The sequence below is a fragment of the Hemiscyllium ocellatum genome, chromosome 1, assembly GCF_020745735.1.
Source record: "Hemiscyllium ocellatum isolate sHemOce1 chromosome 1, sHemOce1.pat.X.cur, whole genome shotgun sequence".
In the NCBI taxonomy this organism is placed as follows: domain Eukaryota; kingdom Metazoa; phylum Chordata; class Chondrichthyes; order Orectolobiformes; family Hemiscylliidae; genus Hemiscyllium; species Hemiscyllium ocellatum.
In genome coordinates, this window is record NC_083401.1 from 112,217,074 (window position 1) to 112,245,016 (window position 27,943).

The window sequence follows — 27,943 nt, forward strand, 5'->3', positions numbered from 1 at the left end:
TGAACTAGTTTTTTTTTAATTCTAAAGCAAATGAAAATTTACAGATGTGAGAGAACTTTGCAAGTGATAAATGCCTCGTCCGGGTAAAAGGCTACTTATTCCAATTATTTGAAACTATAAACATCTGACACATGTTGACCCTTGCAAATACTATTCCATTAAAAAGGTGTTTCAATCCCTGCCACCTTGAAGTCCATCTCAGTCTGCACTCAGGAAATATGTAGTGCAAACTTATATCCTACCTGCTGTTATTTCATCTCCAAGATTCTTGCATTCCCCACTGTCAAAGTAGAGACATGAATATCACAGCACTTCGAGTCCAAATGAAAAGAATAAAGTGCATTTACAAACACTATGAATGGCAAAATGCCCCGGAATGACAACTTGTTTCACAGCACTGAAACAACGAAGAAAAGATTGGGCAAATTTTCTGGAGACATGAGTTGAAATCCTACCACAGTGCAGATTTTGTTTTTAAAACAAATCTTGTGTAAAAACTTGTGTCTTTTTGTTTTTGTGTTTTTAAATTATGGAACTGGAAGAATAACTTTTTTTAACAAACTAAGGATTGCTGCATAATTTAAAAGCCAGTAACTTGCTACTCATTGTGAACAGTTTGTACAGCAAGACGTTACAGTAACATTTGTAGATGAATGAGAGCTGGGATGCTGTGAACTAATGGGAATGCTGCTCCTTCACCAGGTGGTTGTCGAGTATAAGATCGTAATCCACAGAATTTAACTCTTGCTATAAATTCTGTCTTACAATCTTATACTCCAACCGATGAAGGAGCAGCGTTCCAAAAGCTTGTGCTTCAAAATAAACCTGTTGGACTACAACCCGGTGTTGTATGATTTTTAACTTTGTACACCCCAGTCTAACACAGGCATCTCCAAACCGTGAACTAATGGACTTTTGTTGCAAACGAGAAGCTGATTGGTTTATGGGCTAGTGACCAGTTACTGGTGACAAAGATATTCCACCTACTAACACTATATGATTGATTCTCAGATAAGTGAACAGATTGGGCTGGAAATCAGACAAAGGTTTCAATCAGGCCTCCACCTACCAGAAGCTCTCTCTTTGTTCTCTGCGGTAAGCCACTTTAAATCTGACAAAAACAGTTTATCCTTCATTTAATAGTTGCTGCAAGTTTTAACTTTTAAATAATAAGTCAGAGATGATTTTAACAAGTAAACCAACTTCTTGCAAAATATGCAAGCATCCGGAGAAGGACAACTGAGAAACAGTGTTCTGACCAGCAAAAAAAAGACTCAACTCAGCAACTATTATGAACAAAATCAAGTAACTTTTAGTGTCAAAATTTTCCCTCCTCACATAATGTAAATTTTTGCATTACTGTCTCGCAGTGTATGTGTGTGTGTGTCTATGGCCATGTTGGGGGGGGGGGGGGTAGCCGGCTTCTATTGGAATTAGAATATTAATTTGTAATGTTATATGCTAGCGATTAATATCTATTTACTTGTTGCTAGTGTCTATGTGCTTTTTATAAATACTAATTCTTGTCCCATACTGAAACCTGGTCTGTGCATTCTGTCAACCAGGGTAGAGAAGAGAGATAGATTATAAACTCACTGTGTCCTTGTTGCATTTTAACTTTTTTGACTCCAGCACAATCTCAGTGAGTGGTGACTGATAAAAAAAACTCAGCTCAATAATGAAACTATTGGATTGGTTTAAAAACCTATATGAATCACAAATGCTTTTTAGGTCAGTAAATCTGCTGTCTTTATCTTGTCTGACCTAAATGATTTTTGAACAGTCCTCTAGAATTGGAAACCACAAAGTTAGATGGTAGCTCACCACCACCTTTTCCAGGACAAGTTGGGATCTGCCAGTGATGCTTATATCCCATAAAAGGATAAAAATTGTAGTGACAAAATTAAATTCTCCAATCATTATCACATTGGTGTTGGTGAATGTTTGCTGTGTATGCTAGCTGCTGTTTGATGCATATTCCAATAGGAGGTTTCACCAGTGATCATCCAGGCAGCAAACAGGAGGAGTATGGGAGATTGGAAAAGGCTTAACAAAGTCTGTTGGAGGTAAGAGTTGTTAGCTTCACCAGCGACCACCAGGCAAAGAATAAAAGGGAGGCAGTCCCTAGCAGAGAAGACATTTTCAAGAGGAGCTGCTTTGTGATCAAAGTGCTGCCGGTAGGTCCATGTGTGGACTTAGGTGAATACCGGGCTTTGCTGAGGAGGGCAAACAGCAACAAGATAAGAGAAAGGCAAGTTTTTTTTTTCTTCAGAACGCTAGATGTTAAATGGGACAGAGATGGCAGTCAGTGAAGTGGTATGTTCCTCCTGTCAGATATGGGAGCTCAAGGAGCAGGCAGGTATCACTCGTGACTATGTCTTTTTCTTAATTCATTCACAGGATGTGGACATTGCTTGCTAGGCCAGCATTTATTGCCCATCCCTAAGAGGACAGTTCAGAGTCAACAACATTGCGTGGGGTTGGAGTCACACGTAGGCCAGACCAGGTAAGGATGGCAGTTCCCTTCCCTAAAAGACATTCAGGGTTTGTGTCCAACTTCAGATCATCTCAGACTGCCTGAATCATGGGAGTGGCAGTTGAGCACAATGAGGAGTATACAGGAGGCAGAGAATGGGATAGTAGCTTCAGGGAGGTGGTCACACCACAGGTTCAATCAGGTAGATGGGTGATTGCCAGGAGAGGTAGGCAGGTAGTGCAGAGTCTCCTATGGCTATCCCCCTCAAATAAGTATTCTGTTTTGGATACTGTTGGGGGGAATAACCTATTAGTGGAAAACAGCTGCTAGGTCTGTGCCACAAGACTGGCTCTGCTCTAAAGTAGGATATGGGCGGCACGGTGGCACAGTGGTTAGCACTGCTGCCTCACAGCGCCAGGGACCTGGGTTCAATTCCTGCCTCAGGCGACTGACTGTGTGGAGTTTGCACGTTCTCCCCGTGTCTGCGTGGGTTTCCTCCGGGTGCTCCGGTTTCCTCCCACAGTCCAAAGATGTGCAGGTCAGGTGAATTGGCCATGCTAAATTGCCCGTAGTGTTAGGTAAGGGGTATGGGTGGGATGCGCTTCGGCGGGTCGGTGTGGACTTGTTGGGCCGAAGGCCTGTTTCCACACTGTAAGTAATCTAATCTAATCTAATATGGCAAAGTCCAAGTGAGCGATAGTGATAGGGGAATCTCTAGAGAGGGTTTTCTGTGACTGCAAATGAGACTCCAAGATAGTATGTTGCCTCCTTGATGGGTGGTCAACGATATCACGGAACAGTTGTGGCAAACGCTTAAAGGGGAGCACGATCAGCTGGAGGTTGTTGCAGACATTGGTACTAACGATAGATACAGTCAATATATGAAGTTAGACAAGAGGTCAAAAAGCTGGACCTCAAGGGAAGTAATCTCTGTATTACCATTGGTGCCAGAGTAAGTGAGAGTAGGAATTGGAGGATAGGGCAGTTCAATGTGTGGCTGAGGACCTGATGCAAGGGACAAGAATTCAGATTATTTGCATCATTGGGGTCTCTTCTGGAGCAGAGATGACCTGTACAAGAGAATGAGTCACACCTGATCTGGAAGAGGTCCAAACTCCTGGTGGGGACATTTGCAAGACCATATCAAGAGGATTTAAACTAGTTTGACAAGAGGGTGGGACACTAAACAGTGAAACAAAAGAGAAGGTTGAGGCTAGTACAAAAGTTAAAGAGGCCACGTTAAGTAGACGAGGCAAGCAAGAGAATGGCAGGGAACGACGGAAGACTGATGAATTAAACTGCATCTATTTCAATACAAGAGGCCTGACAGATCAGGCAGATGAACTTAGGGCATGGTTGGGAAAAATGAGACTGGGATATTATACCTACTGCAGAATAATAGCCGAGGTAGGGACTGGACAGGTAGCTCAATGTTCCGTGGTACAGATGCTACAGGAAGGATAGAACTGGAGGCGAGTTACATTTTTGATCAGGGAAACCATCATCCAAAGAGGCGAACTGAGAAACAGAAGTCATCACTCTGATGGGATTGTACTAGATCATCCAATAGTAAGTGGGAAATTGAGGAGGAAGTATGTAGGAAGATTGCAGATAGCAGTAGACAAGGCGCAAATCTCGGCCTCCTCTTGGGAAATAAGGCAGGGCCTGAGATGCTATTAGGGGAGCACTTTGAGACCAGTGACCATAATTCTAATAGTTTTAACATAGTTATGGAAAAGAATAGGTCTGGTCCATAAGTTAAAGTTCTACATTGGGGCAATTTTGATAGTATTAGACAAGAACTTTCAAACATTGATTGGGGGAGACCATTTGGAGGAAATGGGATATCTGGCAAGTGGGAGACTTTCAAGATAACAAGAGTTCAGGGCCAGCATGTTCCTAAGAGTGTGAAGAGCAAGGTTGACAGTATTGAACACTGGATGACCAGAGATATTGACCAGGTATCAGCAGCTGGGATCAAGTGAATCCATTCAGAAGTATGCGTGATGTTGGAGTACACTTAAGACAGAAATCAGTACTGCAAAAGGGAAGACATGTGATAGCTTTGGCAGATAAGTAAAGAAGAATCCAAAGAGATTCAACAAGTATAATAAGGTCAAATGAAGGACAGAATAGCACCTCAAAGCTCAACAAGGTCGCTATATGGTCTGTATGTGGTACCATAGGAGATGGATGAGATCCTAAATGAATATTTCTCATCAATATTTACTATGGAGAAAGGCATTGAAGCAAGGGAATTCAGGGAAGTAAACAGTACTGTCTTGAAGACAGTCCATATCACAGAAGAGAACAAGTAGGAATCTTAAAATACATGAATGTAGATAAATCCCTGGAACCTAATCAAGTGCATCCCAAGTCGTCATGGGAAGAGCAGGACCTATACACTTCATGGTAAGGTCCTAGGGAGTGTTGTTGAACAAAGAGACCTTGGAGTGCAGTTTCATAGCTCTTTGAAAGTGGAGTCACAGGTAGATAGGATAGTGAAGAAGGCAATTGGGATGCTTTCCTTTAGTGGTCAGAGCACTGAGTACAGGAGTTGGGAGGTCATATTGCAGCTGTACAGGACATTGGTTAGGCCACTTTTGAAATATTGCATGAAATTCTGGTCTGCTTCCTATTGGAAGGATGTTGTGAAACTTGAAACGTTCAAAAAAGATGTACAAGTATATTGCCAGGGTTGGAGGATTTGAGCTATAGGGAGAGGTGAACAATGTTTGGGAGAAGATTTGTAGCTTGGGTGCTCATTGTTGTGGTTCTGTTTGCCGAACTGGGAATTTGTGTTGCAGACGTTTCGTCCCTTGTCTAGGTGACATCCTCAGTGCTTGGGAGCCTCCTGTGAAGCGCTTCTGTGATCTTTCCTCCGGCATTTGTAGTGGTTTGAATCTACCGCTTCCGGTTGTCAGTTCCAGCTCTCCGCTGCAGTGGTCTGTATATTGGGTGCAGATCGATGTGCTTATTGATTGAATCTGTGGATGAGTGCCATGCCTCTAAGAATTCCCTGGCTGTTCTCTGTTTGGCTTGTCCTATAATAGTAGTGTTGTCCCAGTCGAATTCATATTGCTTGTCATCTGTGTGTGTGGCTACTAAGGATATGTGTGGCAGGCTTTCAGGGAGCTAGGTTGGAAGCTCAGAGCTAGAACGAACAGAGTTGTTGTCTCTGGTTTGTTACCCGTGCCACGTGATAGAGAGTCGAGGAATAGGGAGAGAGAACAGTTAAATGCGTGGCTACAGGGATAGTGCAGGAGGGAGGGATTCCGGTTTCTGGACAACTAGGGTTCTTTCTGGGGAAGGTGGGACCTCTATAAACAGGATGGTCTACACCTGAACCTGAGGGGCACCAGCATCCTTGGGGGGAGGTTTGCTAGTGCTCTTTGGGAGGGTTTAAACTAACTCTGCAGGGGCATGGGAACCTGGACTGTAGCTTTAGGGTACAGGACCTTGAGTGTAGGGAGGTTAGGAACATGGCATCGATCTCGAAGGAGGGTGCCTGTAAACAGGAAGGTGGATTGAAGTGTGTATACTTCAATGCCAGAAGTATAAGAAATAAGGTAGGTGAACTTGCAACGTGGGTTGGTACCTGGGACTTCGATGTTGTGGCCATTACAGAGATGTGGGTAGAACAGGGACAGGAATGGCTGTTGCAGGTTCCAGGGTTTAAATGTTTTAGTAGGGTCAGAGATGGGGGTAAAAGAGGGGGAGGTGTGGCATTGCTTGTCAAGGATAGTATTACAGCGGTGGAAAGGACGATGGAGGAAGACTTGCCATCTGAGGTAGTTTGGGCTGAGGTTAGAAATAGGAAAGGTGAGGTCACCCTGTTAGGAGTTTTCTACAGGCCTCCTAATAGTCTGAGAGAAGTAGAGGAAAGTATTGCGAGGATGATTCAGGAGAAGAGTGAAAGTAGCAGGGTGGTTGTTATGGGGGACTTTAACTTCCCAGATATTGACTGGGAAAGCTATAGCTCGAGTTCGTTAGATGGGTCGGTGTTTGTCCAATGTGTGCAGGAGGGTTTCCTGACACAATATGTAAACAGGCCAACAACAGGTGATGCTATACTGGATTTGGTTCTAGGTAATGAACCAGGCCAGGTGTTAGACTTGGAGGTAGGTGAGCACTTCGGGGACAGTGACCACAACTCGGTGACTTTTACTCTAGTGATGGAAAGGGATAAGTGTGCACTGCAGGGCAAGAGTTACAGCTGGGGGCAGGGAAATTATGATGCGGTGAGGCATGACTTAGGATGTTTGGATTGGAAAAATAGGCTTCAAGGGTAGAACACAAATGATATGTGGAGCTTGTTCAAGGAACAGTTAATGGGTGTCCTTGATAAGTATGTACCAGTCAGGCAGGGAGTAAAGGGTCTTGTGAGGGAGCCGTGGTTTAATAAGGAATTGGAATCCCTTGTGAAAGGGAAGAGGGCGGCCTATGTAAAGATGAGGCGTGAAGGTTCAGTTGGGGCGATTGAGAGTTATAAGGTAGCCAGGAAGGATCTAAAGAGAGAGCTAAGAGCAGCGAGAAGGGGACATGAAAAGTCCTTAGTTGGTAGGATTAGGGAAAACCCAAAGGCTTTCTATAGGTATGTCAGAAATAAAAGGATGACTAGGGTAGGTATCGGTCCAGTCAAGGATAGTAGTGGGAAGTTGTGCGTGGAGGCGGAGGAGATTGGAGAGACACTAAATCAATACTTTTCGTCAGTGTTCACCCAGGAACAGGACACTGTTGCTGATGTGAATATTGAGTCACAAGTGATTAGAATGGATGGCCTTGAGGTATGTAGGGAAGAGGTCTGGGGAATACTGGAAAGGATGAAAATAGATAAGTTCCCTGGGCCTGATGGCATTTATCCTAGGATCCTCTGGGAAGCTAGGGTGGAGATAGCGGAGCCATTGGCCTTGATTTTTATGTCGTCATTGTCTACGGGAATAGTGCCAGAAGACTGGAGGATAGCGAATGTGGTTCCCTTGTTCAAGAAGGGGAGTAGGGATAACCCTAGTAACTATAGGCCAGTGAGTCTCATTTCTGTTGTGGGCAAAGTCTTAGAGAGAATTGTAAGGGATAGGATTTATGAACATCTGGATAGGAATAATGTGATCAAGGATAGTCAGCATGGTTTTGTGAAGGGCAGGTCGTGCCTCACAAACCTTATTGAGTTCTTTGAGAAGGTGACCAAGGAAGTGGACGAGGGTAAAGCAGTAGATGTGGTGTATACGGATTTTAGCAAGGCGTTTGATAAGGTACCCCATGGCAGGCTAATGCAAAAACTACGGAGGTATGGCATTGAGGGTGCATTAGAGGTTTGGATTAGAAATTGGCTGGCTGGAAGGAGACAGAGGGTAGTAGTTGATGGTATAGGTTCATTTGGAGTGCAGTTACTAGCGGTGTTCCACAAGGATCTGTTTTGGGACCATTGCTGTTTGTCATTTTTATAAATGACCTAGAGGAGGGGCTTGAAGGCTGGGTGAGCAAGTTTACGGATGACACTAAAGTCGGTGGAGTTGTGGACAGCGAAGAAGGATGTGTCAGGTTACAGCGGGATATAGATAAGTTGCAGAGCTGGGCAGAAAGGTGGCAAATGGAGTTCAATGTAGCTAAGTGTGGAGTCATTCACTTTGGTAGTAGTAACAAGGAGATGGATTACTGGGCTAATGGTAGGCTACTTGGTAGTGTGGATGAGCAGAGGGATCTTGGTGTCCATGCACACAGATCTCTGAAAGTTGCCACCCAAGTAAATAGTGCTGTGAAGAAGGCATATGGTGTACTGGGCTTTATTGGTAGAGGAATTGAGTTCCGGAGTCCTGAGGTCATGTTGCAGTTGTATAAGACTCTGGTGCGACCTAATCTGGAGTATTGTGTGCAGTTTTGGTCGCCATACTATAGGAAGGATGTGGAGGCATTGGAACGAGTGCAGAGGAGGTTTACCAGGATGTTGCCTGGCATGGTAGGAAGATTGTATGAGGAAAGGCTGAGGCACTTGGGGCTGTTCTCATTGGAGAAAAGACAGTTTAGGGGAGATTTGATAGAGGTGTACAAGGTGATTAGGGGTTTAGATAGGGTTGACAGTGAGAACCTTTTTCCGCTAATGGAGTCAGCTGTTACTAGCGGACACAGCTTTAAATTAAGGGGTGGTAGGTATAGGACAGATGTTAGGGATAGATTCTTTACTCAGCGGGTTGTGAGTTCATGGAATGCCCTGCCAGTGGCAGTGGTGGACTCTCCCTCTTTATGGTCATTTAAGTGGGCATTGGATAAGCATATGGAGGTTATTGGGCTAGTGTAGGTTAGGTAGGCTTCGGTCGGCGCAACATCGAGGGCTAAAGGGCCTGTACTGCGCTGTATTTTTCTATGTTCTATGTTCCATGATAGCTGGTCATGTCGTTTCGTGGCAAGTTGGTGTTCATGGATGCGGATCTTTAGCTGTTTTCCTGTTTGTCCTATGTAGTGTTTTGTGCAGTCCTTGCATGGGATTTTGTACACTACATTGGTTTTGCTCATGCTGGGTATTGGGTCCTTCGTTCTGGTGAGTTGTTGTCTGAGAGTGGCCGTTGGTTTGTGTGCTGTTATGAGTCCTAGTGGTTGCAGTGGTCTGGCTGTCAGTTCGGAAATGCTCTTGATGTATGGTAGTGTGGCTAGTCCTTTGGGTTGTGGCATGTCCTCATGCCGTTGACAAAATCCCATGCAAGGACTGCACAAAACACTACATAGGACAAACGGGAAGACAGCTAACGATCCGCATCCATGAACACCAACTAGCCACAAAACGACATGACCAGCTATCCTTAGTAGCCACACACACAGGTGACAAGCAACATGAATTCGACTGGGACAACACTACTATTATAGGACAAGCCAAATAGAGAACAGCCAGGGAATTCTTAGAGGCATGGCACTCATCCACAGATTCAATCAATAAGCACATCGATCTGGACCCAATATACCGACCACTGCAGCGGACAGCTGGAACTGACAACCGGAAGCGGTAGATTCAAACCACTATAAATGCCGGAGGAAAGATCGCAGAAGCGCTTCACAGGAGGCTCCCAAGCACTGAGGATGTCACCTAGACAGGGGACAAAACGTCTGCAACACAAATTCCCAGCTTGGCAAACAGAACCACAACACGGAGAGGTGAACAGGCTGAGGCTGTTTTCCCTGGAGCATCAGAGGCTGAGGGGTGACCTTATAGAGGTTCATAAAATCATGAGGGGCGTGGATAGCATAAATAGACAAGGTATTTTCCCTGGGGTGGGGGAGACCAGAACAAGAGGGCATAGGTTTAGGGTGAAAGATATAAAAGGGATCTAAGGGGCAACATTCTCACACAGAGGGTGGTGCATGTATGGAATGAGTTGCCAGTGGAAGTGGAGGAAGCTGGTACAATTGCAGCATTTAAAAGGCATCTGGATGAGTATACGAATAGGTAGGGTTTAGAGGGATATGGGCCAAGTGCTGGCAAATGCGACTAGATTAGGCTTGGATATCTGGCCGACATGGACAAGTTGGACCAAAGGATCTGCTTCCATGCTGTACATCTCAATGACTCTAAGCTAGGGAATCAATTGTGGGGGTCCTAGCAGATATATCTGTATCATCAACAGCAATGGTCAATGTGATGGGTGGCTATTATTTAAGAAAGGCTTCAAAGAAAAGTCAGACCAGTGAGAATTTCAGTGGTGAGTTGTTCGAGGGGATTCTGAGAGACAGGATCTCCATGCATTTGGAAAGGCAAGGACTGATTTGGGATAGTCAGCATGGCTTTGTGCGTGGAAAATTGTGCGTCATAAATTTGATTGAATTTTTGAACAGGTCACCAAGAAGATCAATGAGGGCAGAGTGGTAGATGTTTACTATATAGACTTCCAGGCAGCATCAGGGGATGGAGAATTCGACATTTCGGGTGTTACCTTTCTTCAGGCCTGGGTATGGATGTAGGGGGAGCTGCCGATAAAGGGCATGGTGGGGGCAGGGTAGTGAAGTGAGAATAGGTGAATACAGGTAGAAGGTACGAACTGTACCCTCTACCCGTCTTCACCTCTCCCCACTTCATCATCCTGTCCCTGCCACCTTCTCTATCTGCAGCTCCCCCTAAACCCATCCCCAATTCTGAAGAAGGGTTATATCCGAAACATCGACTTCTCCACCTCCTGATGCTGCCTTGTTTGCTGTGTTCTTCCAGCCTCCTGCCTGTCTACTTTGGATTCCAGCATCTGCATTTTTTTTTGTCTGTACTACACAGACTTCAGCAAAGCCTTCAATGAGGTTCTGCATGGTAGACTGGTTAGTAAGGTCAGATCACATGGGATCCAGGGAGAGCGATCCTGTTGGCTTGACAGTAGGAGACAGAGGGTGGTGGTAGAGGGTTGCTGTTCACACTAGAGGCCTGTGACCAGCTGCGCCAGCAGGATCCACTATTATTCATCATTAATAAAAACCAAATTGGATGCATTTGCAGATGACACCAAAACTGGTGGCATTGTGGATAGTGAGAATGTTATCTAAGAGTACAATGGGATCTTGATCAATTGGGCCAGTGGGTCCAGGAAGATGAAGTTTAATTCAATTAAATGCGAAGTGTTGGATTTTGGTAAGACAAACCAAGATGGACTTCCACAGTTAATGGTTAGAGCCTAAGGAGTGTTGGCAAACAGAGAGCACATTGGGTGCAGATGCACAGTTCCTTGAAAGTGGCATCACAGGTAGATAGAGTGGTGAAGAAGGTGTTTGGCACACTTGCTTTTGTTGGTTAAAGCACTGAATACAATGGGACATGGTGTTACAGCTGTACAAGACATTGGTGAGGCTACATCTGGAGTGCTGCATATAATGCTGGTTGCCCTGTTATCGAAAGCATGCTATTAAACTGGAAAGTGTGCAAACAAATTTACAATGACGTTACAGAGACTAGAAGATTTGAGTTATAAGGAGAGGCAAGATAGGCTGGGACGTTTGTCCCTGGAGTATAGGAAGCTGACGGGTGACCTTATAAAGGTTATGAAATTATTAGGGGCCGATAAGGTGAAGAGCAAAGGTCTTTTCCCCAGGATAGGGGAGTCCAAATCTAAAGGGCAAAGTTTTAGGTTGAGAGGGGAAAGATTTAAAAAGAACCTGAAGGCCAACTTTTTCACGCAGGTGCTTCTATGGAATGAGCTCCTGGAGAAAGTGGTAGATGTGGGTACACTTACATTTGAGCAAGTACATAGATAGGAAAAGTTTCAAAAAATATGGGCCAAAAGAAAGCAAACAAGAGTGGTTTGGTTTAGGAAACTTAATCGGCATGAAAAAGTTGGGCCGAAAGGTCTATTTCCGTGCTGTACGACTCTATGACTCTGGTTGTAAAGCGATTTGGTATGTGCTATAGTTGTGAAAGGTACAAAGAAAACACAAATCTTTTTATTTTACAGCTACATCTTTAAAGACAATAAGCAATTTATGTGTATATGGATATAGCATATTTTAAGATGGTTTTACTTAACAATGTTATGATACTAATCTTCATATTACATTCCTTTCTTCGATCTCTAATTCTCATTATTATGTTCTTGAAACAAGAACAAAAAAAGACAGATATTTTAAGTATTAAATAATTTATCTGTGATTACCAGTTTGAATTCAGAGAGCAGAGCATCATTGTATAGCTGTTTCATCTTTACATTACATTGTCTAGCACAGTAATAACAGCACTCAGCCATAGTGACAGCATTGAATGACATCTTTATAGTTTAAGAAAAGAAAGACTAACACATGCCATTCAAATACATGCATGGAGTGCTGCTTTCAGACCTGCGACTATGGTCATTTTCTATCAAAAAAAATTACTTGAAGTGAAAGTTTGCTTATTTACATTGATTAACATTGACCATGGTACGAAAGATGTTTTTAAAAAAGAAAGTTTCTGAAATCAGTTTGTTAAAAATAAAACTATGAAGTAGCAATTATAACAATGTGATGCCACCTGTTGGCAAATCTTCCATCATAAAATCATACAATCATATAATCACAGAACTCTACAGTGTGGAAACAGGTCATTTGGCCCATCAGGTCTGCACTAACCTTCCAAACAGCATTCCAATGAGACCCAACCTCCTAACCTATCCCCATAATCCTGCATTTCCCATAGCCAATCCACCTAACCTAAACATCCCTGGACACTATGAGCAATTTAACATGGCCAATTCATCTATCCTGCACATCTTTGGACTGTGGGAGGAAACCGAAATATCCAGAGGAAACCCATGCAAACACACAGAGAACATGCAAACTCGACAAAGTCACCCAAGGCTAGAATGGAACCCCGATTCCTAGCGTAGTAAGGCAACACAGTTTGCTCTTATGCTGGACCGTAATATTATCTGCTTATTCTTTGGCAGCAAAGGTCATTTTATCATTCAAACATGGTTTCATAAATTGTTCAGGCCTAATTTAAAATAAAAAAAACACAATTTTAGAAGCTTTCATTGGAATCATTTTTTTCACATAAGGAATAAAATTGAGATGCTATTCCTTGCAAAGGAATATTCTACTCTTCAAAAATTGGTGAGTTTACTTCTTTTTTGTTAGATAGAATAATAGAATACCTACAGTGGAAAAGGAGGCCACTCAGCCCATCGAGTTCACACCAACTGTCCAAACCCAGCTCTCTACTGAATCCCATAACGCTACATTTACCATGACTAATCTACCTGAACACACATTCATGAACACCATGACAATTTCAGAACAGCCAATTCACCTAACCTGCACAAAATGTGACAGATGACAAAGCCATTGTTGATTTCTGTAAACTTTATTTAATAGATTACAAGAACCCTCCATAATTTGAGTTTTTTTAGTCATTCAAGGGATCTGGGGATTGCAAGCTCGGTCACATAAATGGGATATGACGAAGTAATGTGTGTTATTTTTCCAGCTAAGTACTGATAATCTTTTAAATTTGTATAAATTCAAATTTATATTATCTAAAAGTCAATACAAAAAATACTATTTTTGGATGATGATGAAATCTGCACAGTACTAGCTAAAGACATAACACTAAGGGTCATATTAGTTAATTTCACTATATTTATAAATATGTGTTTGACTAATTATTTATTTCCAATTACACATATTGCACTTCACTCTCTGTAGTAGCTCTTTTGCTTATGTACCTTTATTGTCAAAGTTATAAAGATTCCAAAGTAGTGCAGAGCTTTGAACCAGTTTAGTATGATCTTTACTATCCTTAATTGTGAAATATGCAAATTGCTGTCTTGTTAAAGATTTTGCATTCAATGGAGTAAAATGAAAGGCACTACATAAAGTATTTATATTACATGCAGCATTTCCAGTGCTTTCTATTTATTTTGCTTAAATGAAGCTTCACCAATTCATTTTCGATGACCTCTTTGGGTATCATAAAATAAATGAGCCAATTGGAAACAAGACTGAAGGTGATTCCATCATGATTTTAAAGATAAAGAGAGAAACACAAACAAATGTAGAAAAATGAAAAGATATAAAATACACACAAATCATAAATCATAAACATAAACAAGTACAAGACAGATATGGAAGAGGGAAAGAAAAAGTGAGTAAAATATCATTGCATTAGTGAGAAAGAAATACCAATATAATGAAATTATGAACTGCAACTGCAATCATTTATGCAATTACTCTACTTCATTAGCCAATAAGCTATTTTTCTGTCCAGTCAGCTGAATACTTTAAAGTGGATGACATCACAGATGAACCTCGTGTACATACAAATATACCCTCTCCTAAGGGAGTTATTATTATTTGGTATTCCATCAATTTTATCTGCCTGAACCATGGGCAACCAATCTGAATACGATTACTGTAATCCAGGTGATTTAAATTACGTGTAAGGCATTCATCCACTAAACCATCAGAAGAACATTAATTGTGCTGCCTTCAGGTAAAGTTAAGCATGTCTTACATGCAATCTCACTTTCGATCAAGAGGTCTTCGGACCAATACATGAAACACCCATATCAAACAACTAATTATTTGTTACTTTAATTTTCTAGAACTTTTATTTTGTAAAGCAAACATGAAAGAAAGACCTTTTATTGGGCCTTTTATATTAGATATATCTTTAGAAATGTACATGCTTCATGTTATAACGTTTTCAACAGAAGGAAAAGAAAGCATAGAATATTTTGAATGTTATTTCTCTGTTGCTAATAAAATGACACTGTACTCAATTGTTTGCATTGTTTTAATTACTGAACTAATTTAGAATAAAATGAGCACATGCAAGTACTTTTACACATTATTCACAATCTTTCTGGAATCGAAAGAAACAAAATCAAAAAATGAAGCCGGCTGTTTTGTAAATATTGACAACACTGAATTTAATAGAAAGTGAAATGTTTGGCAATAGAACTATATAAGGATTCAAAATAAGTATAAACTTTGTCATCTGTAAATTCAATAATTCTGGTCACTACTGAACTAGCATTTAAGCATGAAAGCCGCAATGTTCTTTAAACACAACTAAAACATCCCTGTTCTTCTGGGTGTGGCAGCCATCAGCCTTAACTGAATTGGCATACAAGTAATACTGTCCTAAGCTGGGTCAAAAGTCTTCTGGATATTACTAAACAAGCAGTAAATACTGTAGTAGCTAGGATTTGCTGGATGTACCTTTTATGTCTGCATTTGCTTGATGCTGTTTTGGAAATGCATCAAGTTTGAAAATGGCCATGTAACTTGGGCATCAATGTGAATGCAAAAGTGTGAAACTCCTCCAGAAGGCTCTCTTACAATGGCTTAATGTTACATTGTATGCAAAATAATTCCACACAGGTGTAGAGATACATTTTAAAAGTTTCCCAAGTGAGTGCTCACACTTCAAAATGTTTAATGTTGAAAGAAAGCTGACTATCTAAAATGTCATCCAAGAAGCAGATCTTTATTCTTGGGACCAGGAATGCACACACAAAATACTTGACTGCTGACTTAGCAAGATCAACAGTGATACGCTGTCCACTGAAAACTGCATTCCACAAATCACAGTCTGAGACAATTAGCTATATTATAACCTATTTTCTAATCAACCTACTTAGCAATGTTATGACATACCTCTAGAACAGGTGGGACTTGAATCCACATCTCCTAGCCCAAAGGTAGAAACACTACCACTGTGACACAACAGCATCAGCACACAAAGGCCAACATGTATAATTCATTTACTCTTTGCTCACACTCCATTGAAAGTTTATTAAATGGCTTTCTTCAGTTGCAAGACATGAACAAAACTTGGTACTGACACATTTTTAAGGTTTGTACATTGTGCACTCAACTACGTTCTGAGGCTAAGTTCCTCAATTTCCAACTAGAAGTTCCTTATGGTGTATGTAAATAATTAGATGTGGATTTTAAAGCTGAAAGATATCAAATTTAATTATTTACAGACACATATTTATGGTCATGGCTTTAAATAGCTAAATCTGAATATATGAAGGGTAAATTTAAATCCCACCACACAGTCGTAAGCAAGAAGATGGCAAAAACAATCAAATGGAACCACACCTCTATGCAGTCAGGCACAGCTTTCTCCAATGTGCTTTTCAATGAATCCAGTGTCCTAAAGTTAGTTAAAGTGTACTTTTACACCCAGATCACATAAGCACAATATCACAACAGATATGAAAATATGTTTTCCACCTTCATCTATCATGAAGCACTATTACAGGTAGTGAAACGTGAATAAGAAATAGATTAATTAAAAATCCTCTCAGACTTCAATTAACTATAATTTAACTTTGGTTCAATTGAAAAGATGCACAAAATTAATAAAGATCAAAATGCTGAAGATATTATCAACAAAGCCAATGGCTCATTGATGTGCATTCCACAGCGAGATAGCAGAATTGTAAATTGTTGTTTCATTTGACTTGCATCCAAAGAAATCCATATCAAACAACAGAAATGCTCAGCTGCCTAAAAATCTCATTTGTCTAATTACCTTCAACTTCCTCCACACTTGGTTAAGACAGATTTGAATGCTTTTCTTTATCTCATGGTAAAGGCATTTATAATGATAAATGACAGTATTCATTGTTTATTTTCAGAATTAATTTGGAATATGTATTTTTTATTTCTGCCATGAATGCTAATAGAAATTTACATGGAATATTTGAAACAGATTGGGTTTCTTAAGCTTCAGTATAAATATCATTCGTTGACTTTAGCATCTTCTTTAATTCTAGCTCTTGACTAAATATATGGGAAAGTATACATAGCCTTTTATTGCACTGACAATCTCTCAAAAATACACAGACCAAGATAACCTGAACAGAACGATGATTCACAGATAATTTACTTGAATGAGGCGTTGCTTGATATTGAAGAATAGGACACAAAATACAAATACATATCAATAATCTGAAGTTATAATTTATGTGAGTATATTTTTATCTTGACTTGAAGCTATTGTCATTGTATTGATATTTATTTTTTTCTGCCACAGAAGCACAGCCCAGCCTATTCTTTTAACTTCATGAAAACAAAGTATTAAACATATTTGATCCACAGTAGGTCGATAGCAAGAAAAACTATCATTTACACCAAATACAGTGTGCAAACCTTGCTGTTTTGTCCAAGCTGAACTACAATTCTACATTCCCGTACTGAATTAATAAACTAATAAATAGGTTCTGATGCAGCTAAGCTTTGGTGTTTAGACACAAGAAACAAAACATGCCTTCCATTTAATTAGGTCCAAATGCATCAGAGTATTTATCAGTTGGATTCAATGGAAGAATATATGCAACCATTGTGACATTTCATTCACCACACACACTTAGAATAGGCACAATAATCAGAAAATTGTTTAGCCTGTTTTACTGTTTTGGGGAGAGAATACCGATCATTCAACACATATTTGTAAAAAAAAGGGATTGAGCTTTGACCTGTCATAGTTTATTGTATAGGTAATAAGGATTTTAAACGTATTGCCTCGGGGTGCTCTCAGAATTCGACTTCAAATTGTTTTCACAATGGTGTTCAGAAGTTTATCACTGTTAGAATAGTCTAGGATTGTAATTTTACATATCAATCAGACTCAACATGTTCCCAGAAAGTTGCAAAGAAATGTAATACTAAATCTGTTTGTATACTTTGAAGTTTGCAGTAATATTAATATATCAAAAGTTAAACAAGTAAAACCTATATTTTTAGACATTTAAAGTAAAACTTTAAAAGCCATACTAGAGGTTTTAGAAAATTACTTTACAATAAATGGACATTCTCAAAGACTATCATGTGTGCCTGATCTCATTCATCACTAACAGTCTTATTACTTTTAGTCATTTAAATAAGTAAAAGTCTTCTATATTTTAGTAGGAATAGATGCACAACTGTAACATGTGATTGCCACTGTACATGGACTCCAGTTCTAGGAGAGTATTTGATTTGCTACAGTGTAGTTACCAAAGCTGTTTTAGTGATTCATATCAAGATAAAGACATCGAGCCATGCATGTAAAGAAGAGCTCTGGGGATTTATTTTCAAGTGACATTTGCAACATCTGAATTTTGCCACTCATAATTGACATTTGGCAAAATGTTGATGTTGTAAATACTGACACCAAAAAGACCAACAGATTTTATTTTATTTGCTTATCTCACACTATGCAAATACTAACTGAACATGACTATACTTCAATTTAGTTGTCACCATGAAATAGATCTGTGAGCAACTGAGTTGCACAGGTAATTCATTTTGGTTCAGAGAGAGGGGAGAAAGAGGAGGATTAGTGCAGTGACATCACAAAAGCTCAATTACCCAAAATGCACAATCCTAACTGGCTGATTATGTACAGTTCTGTGTTGGCTTTGCAATGTAAATGAATTTTTAAAAGGACTACATAGTTAAGTTACATTTATTCCCAGTTAGGATTTAAATAATTGAAAACTTCTTCATCCAAGACTCTACATGTTTCTCAGTCTATTTTTCAACATTCAACATTACAATTTTACAGAAAATCAATTCTGAATGTGCATACATCATTACAAAGTATATGTGCATGTTAAAAATGCATGATATTATTCTGCATTCAAACCGATGATTTCTCCCTCCTAAACTACATTTAGACACTGCTTTGGTAATTATTGCTTCTTACCTGCTTGCTGTACTTGTTATTTATCTGACAGCTGTATTCAGAGCAATGGTCTGATTCAATTGAGATGTTGTCACCTGTCCCTACGAAGGTGTTAGCAGGTGGTAGTTCTTGCACTGCCTGGTGTTTCTTCCCTGCAGTAGGTGACTGGGGGTGAAGTTGAACCGTTGGCAATGGGGAGCTAGATTTGTAATGCCTACCGAGGTCAGGGCTCCCAGGTCCGCCATTCATGGAACGATAGCGACCCATGCCAGGGCTCTCTGTAAGTTTCTCATTCACACTGTCATATCTCTGTCCATTTGGTTTTGATGCTTCCACAGTCACAATGCTGCTGTACAGAGGTTGTTTGGACTTTTTGTTCTTTTTGTCCTTCTTGGGTTTCTTAGACTTGTCGTGTTGCTGGGGGGTGAAAAAGTCTTCTGGATCCTTTTTTCCTGCCTCATAACCATTCTTGGATTTTTTGGGTCTGCAGTACCTCGCCAGGACCACGACCAGGATGATTAAAATCACTGTCATGACACCAGCAACCACCCCAATAACAATGCTCAGTCGTTGCTTGCTCATCTCATAGTTTGGATCACCTGCAATATCTTGCTTCAAGGAAGTGCGGAGACTTCGGGCTATCTGTGCTTCCACTACCGTAGCGTTTGAAACACTCTCGTTCACGAACACATGGACCATCGCGGTGGTGTACTGTGAGGGCTGCCCGCTGTCATTAACCTGCACTATCAGCCGGTGCAGCCCATAGTGCTTCTGAGTGAGCTTTCCCACCAGGGAGATCACACCGCTGGCCGGGTCGATCTCGAAAAGTTTGAAGGGGTTCCCCCCCACGATGCTGTAGTTGAGGTCAGCGTTGATGCCAGTGTCTCGGTCGGTCGCCAGGACGGTGGCCACCACCGTGCGCAGGTTGCTGGAGGGCGGGAGCACGGTGTACGAGGCGTTCTTCGGGAAGGTGACGGTCGGCGCGTTGTCGTTCTCGTCCATGACATAGAGCGACACCATGGCGGTCGACGACCTGGGGGGCTCCCCGCCGTCCACCGCTTTCACCTTGAAGGAGTAGCTGGTCTGCTGCTCCCGGTTGAAGGACACGGTGGAGTAGATGGTGCCGGTGTCGTTGTCGATCGAGAAGATGCCGCCGTCCTCCTGGACCCGCAGCGTGAGCTCGGCGTTGCTGCCCTGGTCGGCGTCCATGACGGTCACCATGCCGACCGGGCTGTGCGGGGGCAGGTTCTCCTTCACGTAGAAGGTGAAGACGTCCTGCATGAAGCGCGGCTCGTTGTCGTTGGTGTCGGTGACCCGCAGCAGCACGGTGGCACTGCCCTGCAGGCTGGGGCTGCCCTTGTCCCGGGCCAGCACCACGAACTCGTAGCGCTCCGTCTGCTCCCGGTCCAGCACCGCGTTGGCCACGATGTCCCCCTTCAGCGGGTCGATGGAGAACAGGCCCCCCGCGCCCCCGGCTCCCCCCGGGGACGGCTCCAGCGAGTAGGCCACCTCGGCGTTCTTGCCGTCGTCGGCGTCCGAGGCGCGCACCGAGGCCACGGCCTCCCCGGGCCGGTTGTTCTCCGCCACCGAGACCCGCACCAGCGGCTGCGGGAAGACGGGCGGGTTGTCGTTGACGTCGGTGACCCGGACCAGCAGCGAGTTGTTGCCGGACAGGCTCGGGCTGCCCGAGTCCACCGCCACGATCGCCACCGTGTACTGGCGGGCCGCCTCGTAGTCCAGGGGCGCCGAGGTGTGCAGGAAGTACTTGCGGGCCCGCTGCTCGCCGTCGGCCGCCTCCCCACCTCCTCCTCCACCGCCGCCGCCATCACCGCCCCCACCGCCGCCGCCGCCGGCCGGCCTCAGCTGGAAGGGCACGTCGCCCACCACGGTGCAGGTGACCGCGCCGTTCTCGCCCTGGTCCCGGTCGGAGACCTGCACCAGCGCCACCGGGGTGTCGACCAGCACGTCCTCGGCCACCTGCGCCACGCCGTCCCGCAGCACGATGCGGCCGATCTTGCGGATGTCGACGCGCGGCGCGTTGTCGTTCTGGTCGCGGACCCGGAGCGAGACGGTGGCGCGGTCGGTGCGCGCGGGCTGCCCGCGGTCCCGGGCGGTCACCGTGAAGCGCAGCTGGCTCAGCTCCTCGCGGTCGGGCCGGTGCAGCACCGTCAGGCGGCCGGTGGCCTCGTCCAGCCGCAGCAGGCGCCGCACCGCCTCGGTGGCCGCGCCGAAGCCGTACTCGATCTGGCCGTTGACGCCCGCGTCCAGGTCGGAGGCGCGCAGCTGCAGCACCGGGGTGCCGGGCGGGCTGTTCTCCGCCAGCTCGGCCTCGTACAGGCCGCGCTCGAAGCGCGGGCTGTTGTCGTTCACGTCCGAGATGAGCACCCGCAGCAGGGCGGACGAGGAGCGCGGCGGGTCGCCGCCGTCCCTCACCCTCAGGCTCAGCTCGTACGAGTCCCGCCGCTCCCGGTCCAGGGCGCCCTTGACGATCAGCTGCGGCTGCTTGTCGCCGTCCGGGGTGTCGGCGACCTGCAGCTCGAAGACGCTGCTGCCGCCGCCGCCGCCGCCGCGGGCCTCGGGGCTGCCGCTGGTGCCCCCCGCTCTCCGGCCCGCCTCCCCCCCGGGCCCGGAGCTCTCGTCGGGCACCAGCAGCTCGTACCTCTCGATGCCGTTGGTGCCGAAGTCGCGGTCGGTGGCGGTGGGCAGCAGGTAGAGGGTGCCCACCGGCCGGTTCTCCTCCACGGTCAGGGTGAGCACCGGCGACGGGAAGCTCGGCGTGTTGTCGTTGATGTCCTGCACCACCACGCGGCCGTCGTACAGGTCCACCCAGCTCTGGGCCGGCCCGATCACCGACACCTCGAAGTCGATGAAGCACTCGTTCTCGTCGAAGATCATCTGGCACTGCGGCAGCTTCTCGCGGTCGGTGCGGCGCCCGGTGGTGCTCAGCTCGCCGGTGATGTTGTCGATCTTGAAGTACTCGGAGCCCGACTCCAGGCTGAAAGTCACCTCGCCCGAGCCCGCCACGATGCCCAGGTCGCTGGCCACGTTACCGATCCGCACGTCGGCCGGACCTTCCTCGGTGATCCGGTACCGGAGAGCCTGCTTGGCGCTCGCCAGCACCGCGGCGGTCCGCACGAACAGCAGCAGCGGGAAGCAGAAAGTCATCTCTCTCTCTCTCTCTCTTTTTCCCTCTCGTTATTTTTCTTCTTCTCTCCCTCGGCCAAAGGTGTGTGTGTGTGTGTGGGGGGGGGGGGTTGGAATCTCTCCCGACTTTGGAGGGCTGACAGCTGTCCGTCCGTCTCCAAATACTCACTGAAGTAGCGGGGCTAACCTCGCACACATCGCTTCAGTTCCCTGGCTCCCTTCTCCTTCTGCCTTGCCCCCCACCCTCCCCCCGCTGGAACATCCTTCGGAGACGGGGCTCAACTCTTGCTCTCGGTCGGGAGATCGCCGGCTTCGCAGCCACAGCCCAAACGAAGGTGAAGAAACAGCGCTGAGTCAAATTGATCACCTGAATCCGCTAGTGCTTTCGGACGTGCTTCTGGAGTCACGTTGTTCCAAGTTTGCCCTGCAATCCGCAGTTAGTGCTTCTTTACCTGCATGCTGCTGCTAGCTGGACTCTGTGTGTGTGTGTGTGTGTGTGTGCTGCAACCGGACTACCCCAACCTCACTATTGCAGCCTTTTCCTTCACACTCTCCCCTGTCCTTTTCTTCCCCTTCTAAATCTCCCCCCTTTTCTCTCTCCGACCGTCCGAATTGACTCCAGGCGCTGCTGTTCCTCTGCAGAGCAGCGGAAGACAAAAGGTCTGGAAGCCGTCAGAAAGTTGATATGGGGGGGGGGGGGGGGCGGGGGGCGCTTGTTAAATGATTGCGAACGCGATCCGCTTCCTCGCGTTCGACGAGCAGAGTCCCGCAGAATAAAGGTTGCCGGTAATGACTTTCGTATTGAACCCGGAGAGCTGTACAAAAAGGGCTGAGCTGCCAAGCTGCGTCTAAATGCAGATACTCCTCTGGACTGAACGTGGACAGGGAAATCCTAGTTGATACAACGGGAATCCGAATGAGAGCAAACTGATTTCGCGATGCGGACCTTTAAAACAAACGACGTCTTGCTTCTGGATCGGGTCCGAGTAGTTGAATGTTCAAAAAAAAATCCCCAATTGAAGACTGAATATGATGCAGTACTTTTGACAACGGCAAGTTTTCTTATTCCAGTCCCCTAAGTGTATGTCAGCTCCCTGACGCAGTCCTTTATGTGGTGCTGAATCCTTCTCTGAGAGAGAGAAAAAAAGTCCTTCCTTGTTATTCGATTAGTCGTGGTCTGCTGAGTAGTTCATTGCTATTCCTGCAGTTGAAGTTGGGTTTGTCTTTCTCTCCCCGTACAATTCAGCCTTCTGTATTCCGAAAGTAGCTGCAGGTTATAGCGCAGCCCTGACTCCAAACGCCGATGCTTCTCGGAGGATTGGAGTCTATAAAGGAGTGAATGTAATAATGTTCTTTTCTCTCCCTCGGGCTGGAAGATCTGTAAATTCCGCTCCTTTCCCCCCTCCCATTTATATCTGCGCGATGTTAAGCTGGGAATTCAGGTTAACAGCATAGTTCCGATTTCTCTCTCCCACCCTCTTTTGTATGCCGTCCCGCTCAGTGTGGGTGAATGTGAGAGTTTCTGACTCATTTGAGGTAGCGTCACCTACACGAGTGAAAAGGAACTGAAGCGCGGTCAGGAAATGCAGAGATTCCTCTTTCTACATCATCCATCTCTTCCCTCATTTGCTTGCTTTTACGTTCGTCTCTTCCCCCCACCCCGTGCCGTTGCACTTATTTTAGTGCAACGTTATTTTTCCTATTAAACGTTTTTGATAGCTTATCATCTTTTCGATATTATCTTCCTATTTTCTCCTAACTGTGCGCATTTGGCGACGTGCCTTGATATCTTCGGTGTTTAAACCTTTCTTTGCGGAAGTATTTTAATTGGAAAATGTGTCTATTTTGCATGATCGATCTTTTCAACAATTCCTTCTCGTTCTGCAGCTTTGAGGGAAGGCACGATTTAAAATCAATCTTTTATTCTGACAGAGTAGGGGCAGCAAAAGCTCGTATGTGTATACAACCAAGGTTGACTGCGAGTTTTACATCGTTAAAAACATTTTTTAAAAATATTTTCCTTAACAACCATGATAAAGGGCGTGCTGTCCTTTGCGTTCGCGACTTGTTCTCATTTGTGAAAAATTAGAATTTGAATCTACATTTGACAATATGCTTTTTTAAAAATGAGAAACCGGCGCATTTCTGCCCAAATGACTGGACTGGAGACCCCTTTTTTATGTATACATTGGGGAAGTGCTGTAGTTGCAATTTGCAACTGAATGCTGCAACGCCGCGCTGATTTCTTTAAGAGAGAGAGTGTGGGAGAGCGGGAGGCGCTCGCAGGCGCGCTGTGAGGACATCGGATTTTGCCGGATGAAACTTGCCTGCTGTCTTCCCCCGCTTTTGCTGAACTGTGTTGGAGCAACCGCACGGACCGCAGCCAGTCTGCGGCAGCAATGAGCGGCGCCTGCGCGGGTAGGCGTGGGACAGCACTTGGTGACAGCCAGAAAGCGATGACAGAGGCAGGGGCAGAGAGAGAGCAAAAAAAAAACACGCTGCCGAGAACAAGAGCTGCAGAAAGAAAATATGGGAAAATAGGAGAAAGGGAAAACAATCAACTTGGCGAACTGCAGTTTAGAAATCAGCAAATGTTTTACACCTCTTACTTACGATAATTGTATTTTAAGATGCACTGTCCCGGGGAGGGTTGGGGTGTCGGGGAGCAAGTTGATTATTGTGTGAAGCAATCTGTCAGCGTGGTTCGTGATGCTGCTAATCGGTTCAGACTCTTACATTCAGTGCCCTCGTTTGCATTTCGAAGAAACTTTTTAGTGAGATTTACATTTTTATGCATGAAAAGTTCTGGGCAGGATGTGCAAGCGGTACCATCCTTGGATCGCAATTGTAATTAAATAGGGGATACACAGGTTTTTTGAGTGGCTCGTGTCTAACACAAAACGAGTTCGAATACATCGGATTTTCAACGTCTGCGGTCTTTGATTAACAGTGAGCAACGACATCCTATATATAATCGAGTTTAAACTGAAAGGTCACATTATGCAGTTAAATCAATATAGGTTCTATACAGCCCTGATGTGAGAGAAAAAAAATGTTGTTAGAACCTGATGTATGTAAATTTTGACCGGATTCCAATGCAGCACCTTACAGCGAGCAGTTTCACCAGTGTTGGGTCCTTACAGTTGAGCACAAGGCTAATGTTACTGGCAAAATGGAATCGTGAGTATCAGTGTGCAACATTCTAACTGCACCAGTAAGCTCCTATTGTCAGAGACCTTAATGCATTTGCGGGTGCTTTCATTTGTGTCTCAGATTTGATGCCTTGCTTAAGCACTTGCACCGATTTTAAAATCGATATCAGTAGTTAGCAGTATAGTTTTTGCTTCCCACTACGCTCTCTGTATAAGTGTTGGCTTCTAGCTGTAGCATAATATTCTGTATATCTATATTTTTTCCAATTTATATGTACCGAATATTAATTGACATATTTTAAATTAAAATGACAAATTGTTTTGATATGCTATCCTTTTAACAAAATTTGTAAAATATCTTTTTTAAGATTTCACATGCCTGATGGTTTATTAAGCAAAACATTGTCATGTGACATTAACCTGTGCAGGCCAAGAAAGAAAACTGATGTGCTGGGAGTACTGCATATTGCATAGTATTCTCTGCTAGAGTCCAAAATTGATTTACAACTTAGGTTGAATTAGCCAGTTTCAGTAGTTGGGTTACTGTACCTCGATTCCATATTCACACTCATGTCCAGAGTCATGATCACAAACTTAAATGGTATTTAAGCATATGTGAAACCAGGCCATGAAACCATGACACACAATGATACTGTTGAAAATCATCAGCACTAATTGTCTCGAGCAACGAATGAACAATGACCACTTAGATGATTTCTCATTGTTTCCCAGTTCTGTGGAGCCAGACCCAGAAAGAGTTGGTGACATTAGGAGAGAAATTAACAGACAATATTGAGATGATAATTATTGTTTCCAAAAACGTGATATTATTTTGGCAAAGGTGCTAAGGGAGAATGACCGATTAAATTGTTTTGATCTCTCTAAACCAGGTAATATACATCTGATACAACTTGCTTTCTTCGTTGCAGTTCGGCACAAATAGAAACTTGACAAATGACATTTCAGCCTACCCGTAATTATAAGTATCTTATCTGCAATTATAAGCAGGGTGGAGTTGACCTTTAAGAAGACTATTTATAGGAAAGGAATGTTTTAGATTAGCAGTGTGTTGTGTCTTGGTTGTTTCTTTTCTAATCTGTTTTATTTGTCATAGCAATGAAAGAATAAACAGAAAATAAGGATTATCAGTTAAATTACTTAAGATCCAGAAATACAATGATAGCAATTGTGTTTATAAACACAAATATCAATGTGCTGCAATTTAGAATAGCATTTCAAATAAATACTTGCATCAACCACCAAGCACAATACATTTCCATGACTAATAAATCGATCTTCCTGAAACAAATGAGTTTGCTGAAGAACCTTAACAACATCCGAGCAAAGAAAATCCTGCCAGACTTACTAAGTTTCTCCAGCAGTTTCAGTTTTTATTTGTTTCAGATCTCCAACATCCACAGTTCTTTGTTTATAATCTTGGTTTCCACTTAGCTAGTTTTCATTAGCTGACATAGGTTTGTATCGTAATTATTGTTTATTTTGGTTGTCAGTGTTAAAAAGTAAAGCTGTGGTCATTTATTTTTAATGTTGCTCCCAGCTGTAGCAACAATTCAGAATTAATGGCAGGTTATCTTTCGGATGCTATCATTTCAACACATTCCCACACACTGGTCTAAATTTTCTATTTTCCACACTGACTAGCCTTCTGTTTGGCTGAAGTGGATAAATTCTCTACCTGTACATCCAGAGTCTCTCATATTTTCTTCAATGGAACTGTGGTGAGGAAGAGATGGTTGTCTTCCTCTTCTGGAGTGTTCCATGACAAAAAAGATCTGAAAGTAATGCAATGGCATTTTGTTGAAGCCTATCCCAAACAGCTGAGTGATCCAGGACTCTTGCCCCATAGCTGCTCCCAAGAAATACACACCAAGATAAATATCAACTGCACACAAGGACCATAAACTCTTGGGGAAAAAAAATTCTGTGGTCTCCCTGGAACATTATAGCTGTCCAGTGCAAAGAGTTGACCATGATAAAATGCAGACTGGCACATTCTAAGAACCACTAATATGTGCTGTGCTGAGCTGTAAAGTAAAATTTGGGGCGGCCATTCAAAGGCATATTGGAGAGAGGTCACTCTTTGAGGCTTTTCAGCCATAGTTTACCAAAGGCCTGGAAATGGGATAAACCCTTCAGGCTTTATGTTCAACACATAACAAAGTGTTTTTAGATTAGATTACCTACAATGTGGAAACAGGCCCTTTGGCCCAACAAGTCCATGCTGACCCTCCGAAGAGAAACCCACCTCCTCCTATATTTACCCCTGACTAATCCACCTAACACTATGGGCAATTTAGCATGGCCAATTCACCTAACCTGCACATTTTTGGACTATGGGGGGAAACCGGAGCACCCAGAGGAAACCCACGCAGACACGGGGAGAATGTGCAAACTCCACACAGGCATTGAACCCGAGTCTCTGGCGCTGTGAGGCAGCAGTGCTAACCACTGAAGTTCATAAGTATTAATGGTAATTATAAATGTGGGGAGAAATGCACAGCATTGTATTAAATTAATTTGATTTTTGTCATAATGTCAATTTTGATAACGCAATGTACTTTTACAAATATTAGAAATATATTTTTGGAAAGCTTAAATTTCACATTCCACAATTCAGAACCGCGTGCTGATAACACTAACTGGTGTGGTACCCACTGCAAAGGTTCCTTAAAAAAAAGCATTGTTGAAGATCCTTCAATCGGAGTGTACTGAAAACTGTAAAAATCCTTGAATTGTATCTTTGCTTTGGAATGTATATTGCAAGAAAAATGTGTAACTACATTTTTATTGAGGCACATTCAAATGCCATGAGCTGTAACATGGACTGTATTTCACTTTTGTTAATGTCACACTAAAACTTGTTGAATGTTATTTTATATATTTTTTTCAATGATTAAAGTATATGTTTGGAAACAACTGTTGAATGTATGTTAATTGGAGAAAAATTATAATGTCCTGAATTGTTATCAATCTTAAATTCAGAGCTGAAGTTTGAGTGTAAACCAGATTGAACCATGATTTTTTTTTTTGATT

The 27,943-nt window shown here is 43.5% G+C and overlaps 1 protein-coding gene across 3 annotated transcripts in view; it reads right to left on the reverse strand.

Annotated features, from left to right (window-relative positions):
• pcdh7b (protocadherin 7b) overlaps positions 1 to 22,377 on the reverse strand; it is a 381,205-nt gene extending 358,828 nt beyond the window's left edge. For all 3 annotated transcript variants that reach the window (XM_060825055.1, XM_060825065.1, XM_060825076.1), the window contains exon 1: positions 18,615 to 22,377. In XM_060825055.1, coding sequence (XP_060681038.1) covers positions 18,615 to 21,758 — 3,144 coding nt within the window. In that variant the 5' untranslated portion in view covers positions 21,759 to 22,377. The remainder of the gene's footprint in view (positions 1 to 18,614) is intronic.
• Between the last annotated feature and the right edge of the window lie 5,566 nt (positions 22,378 to 27,943).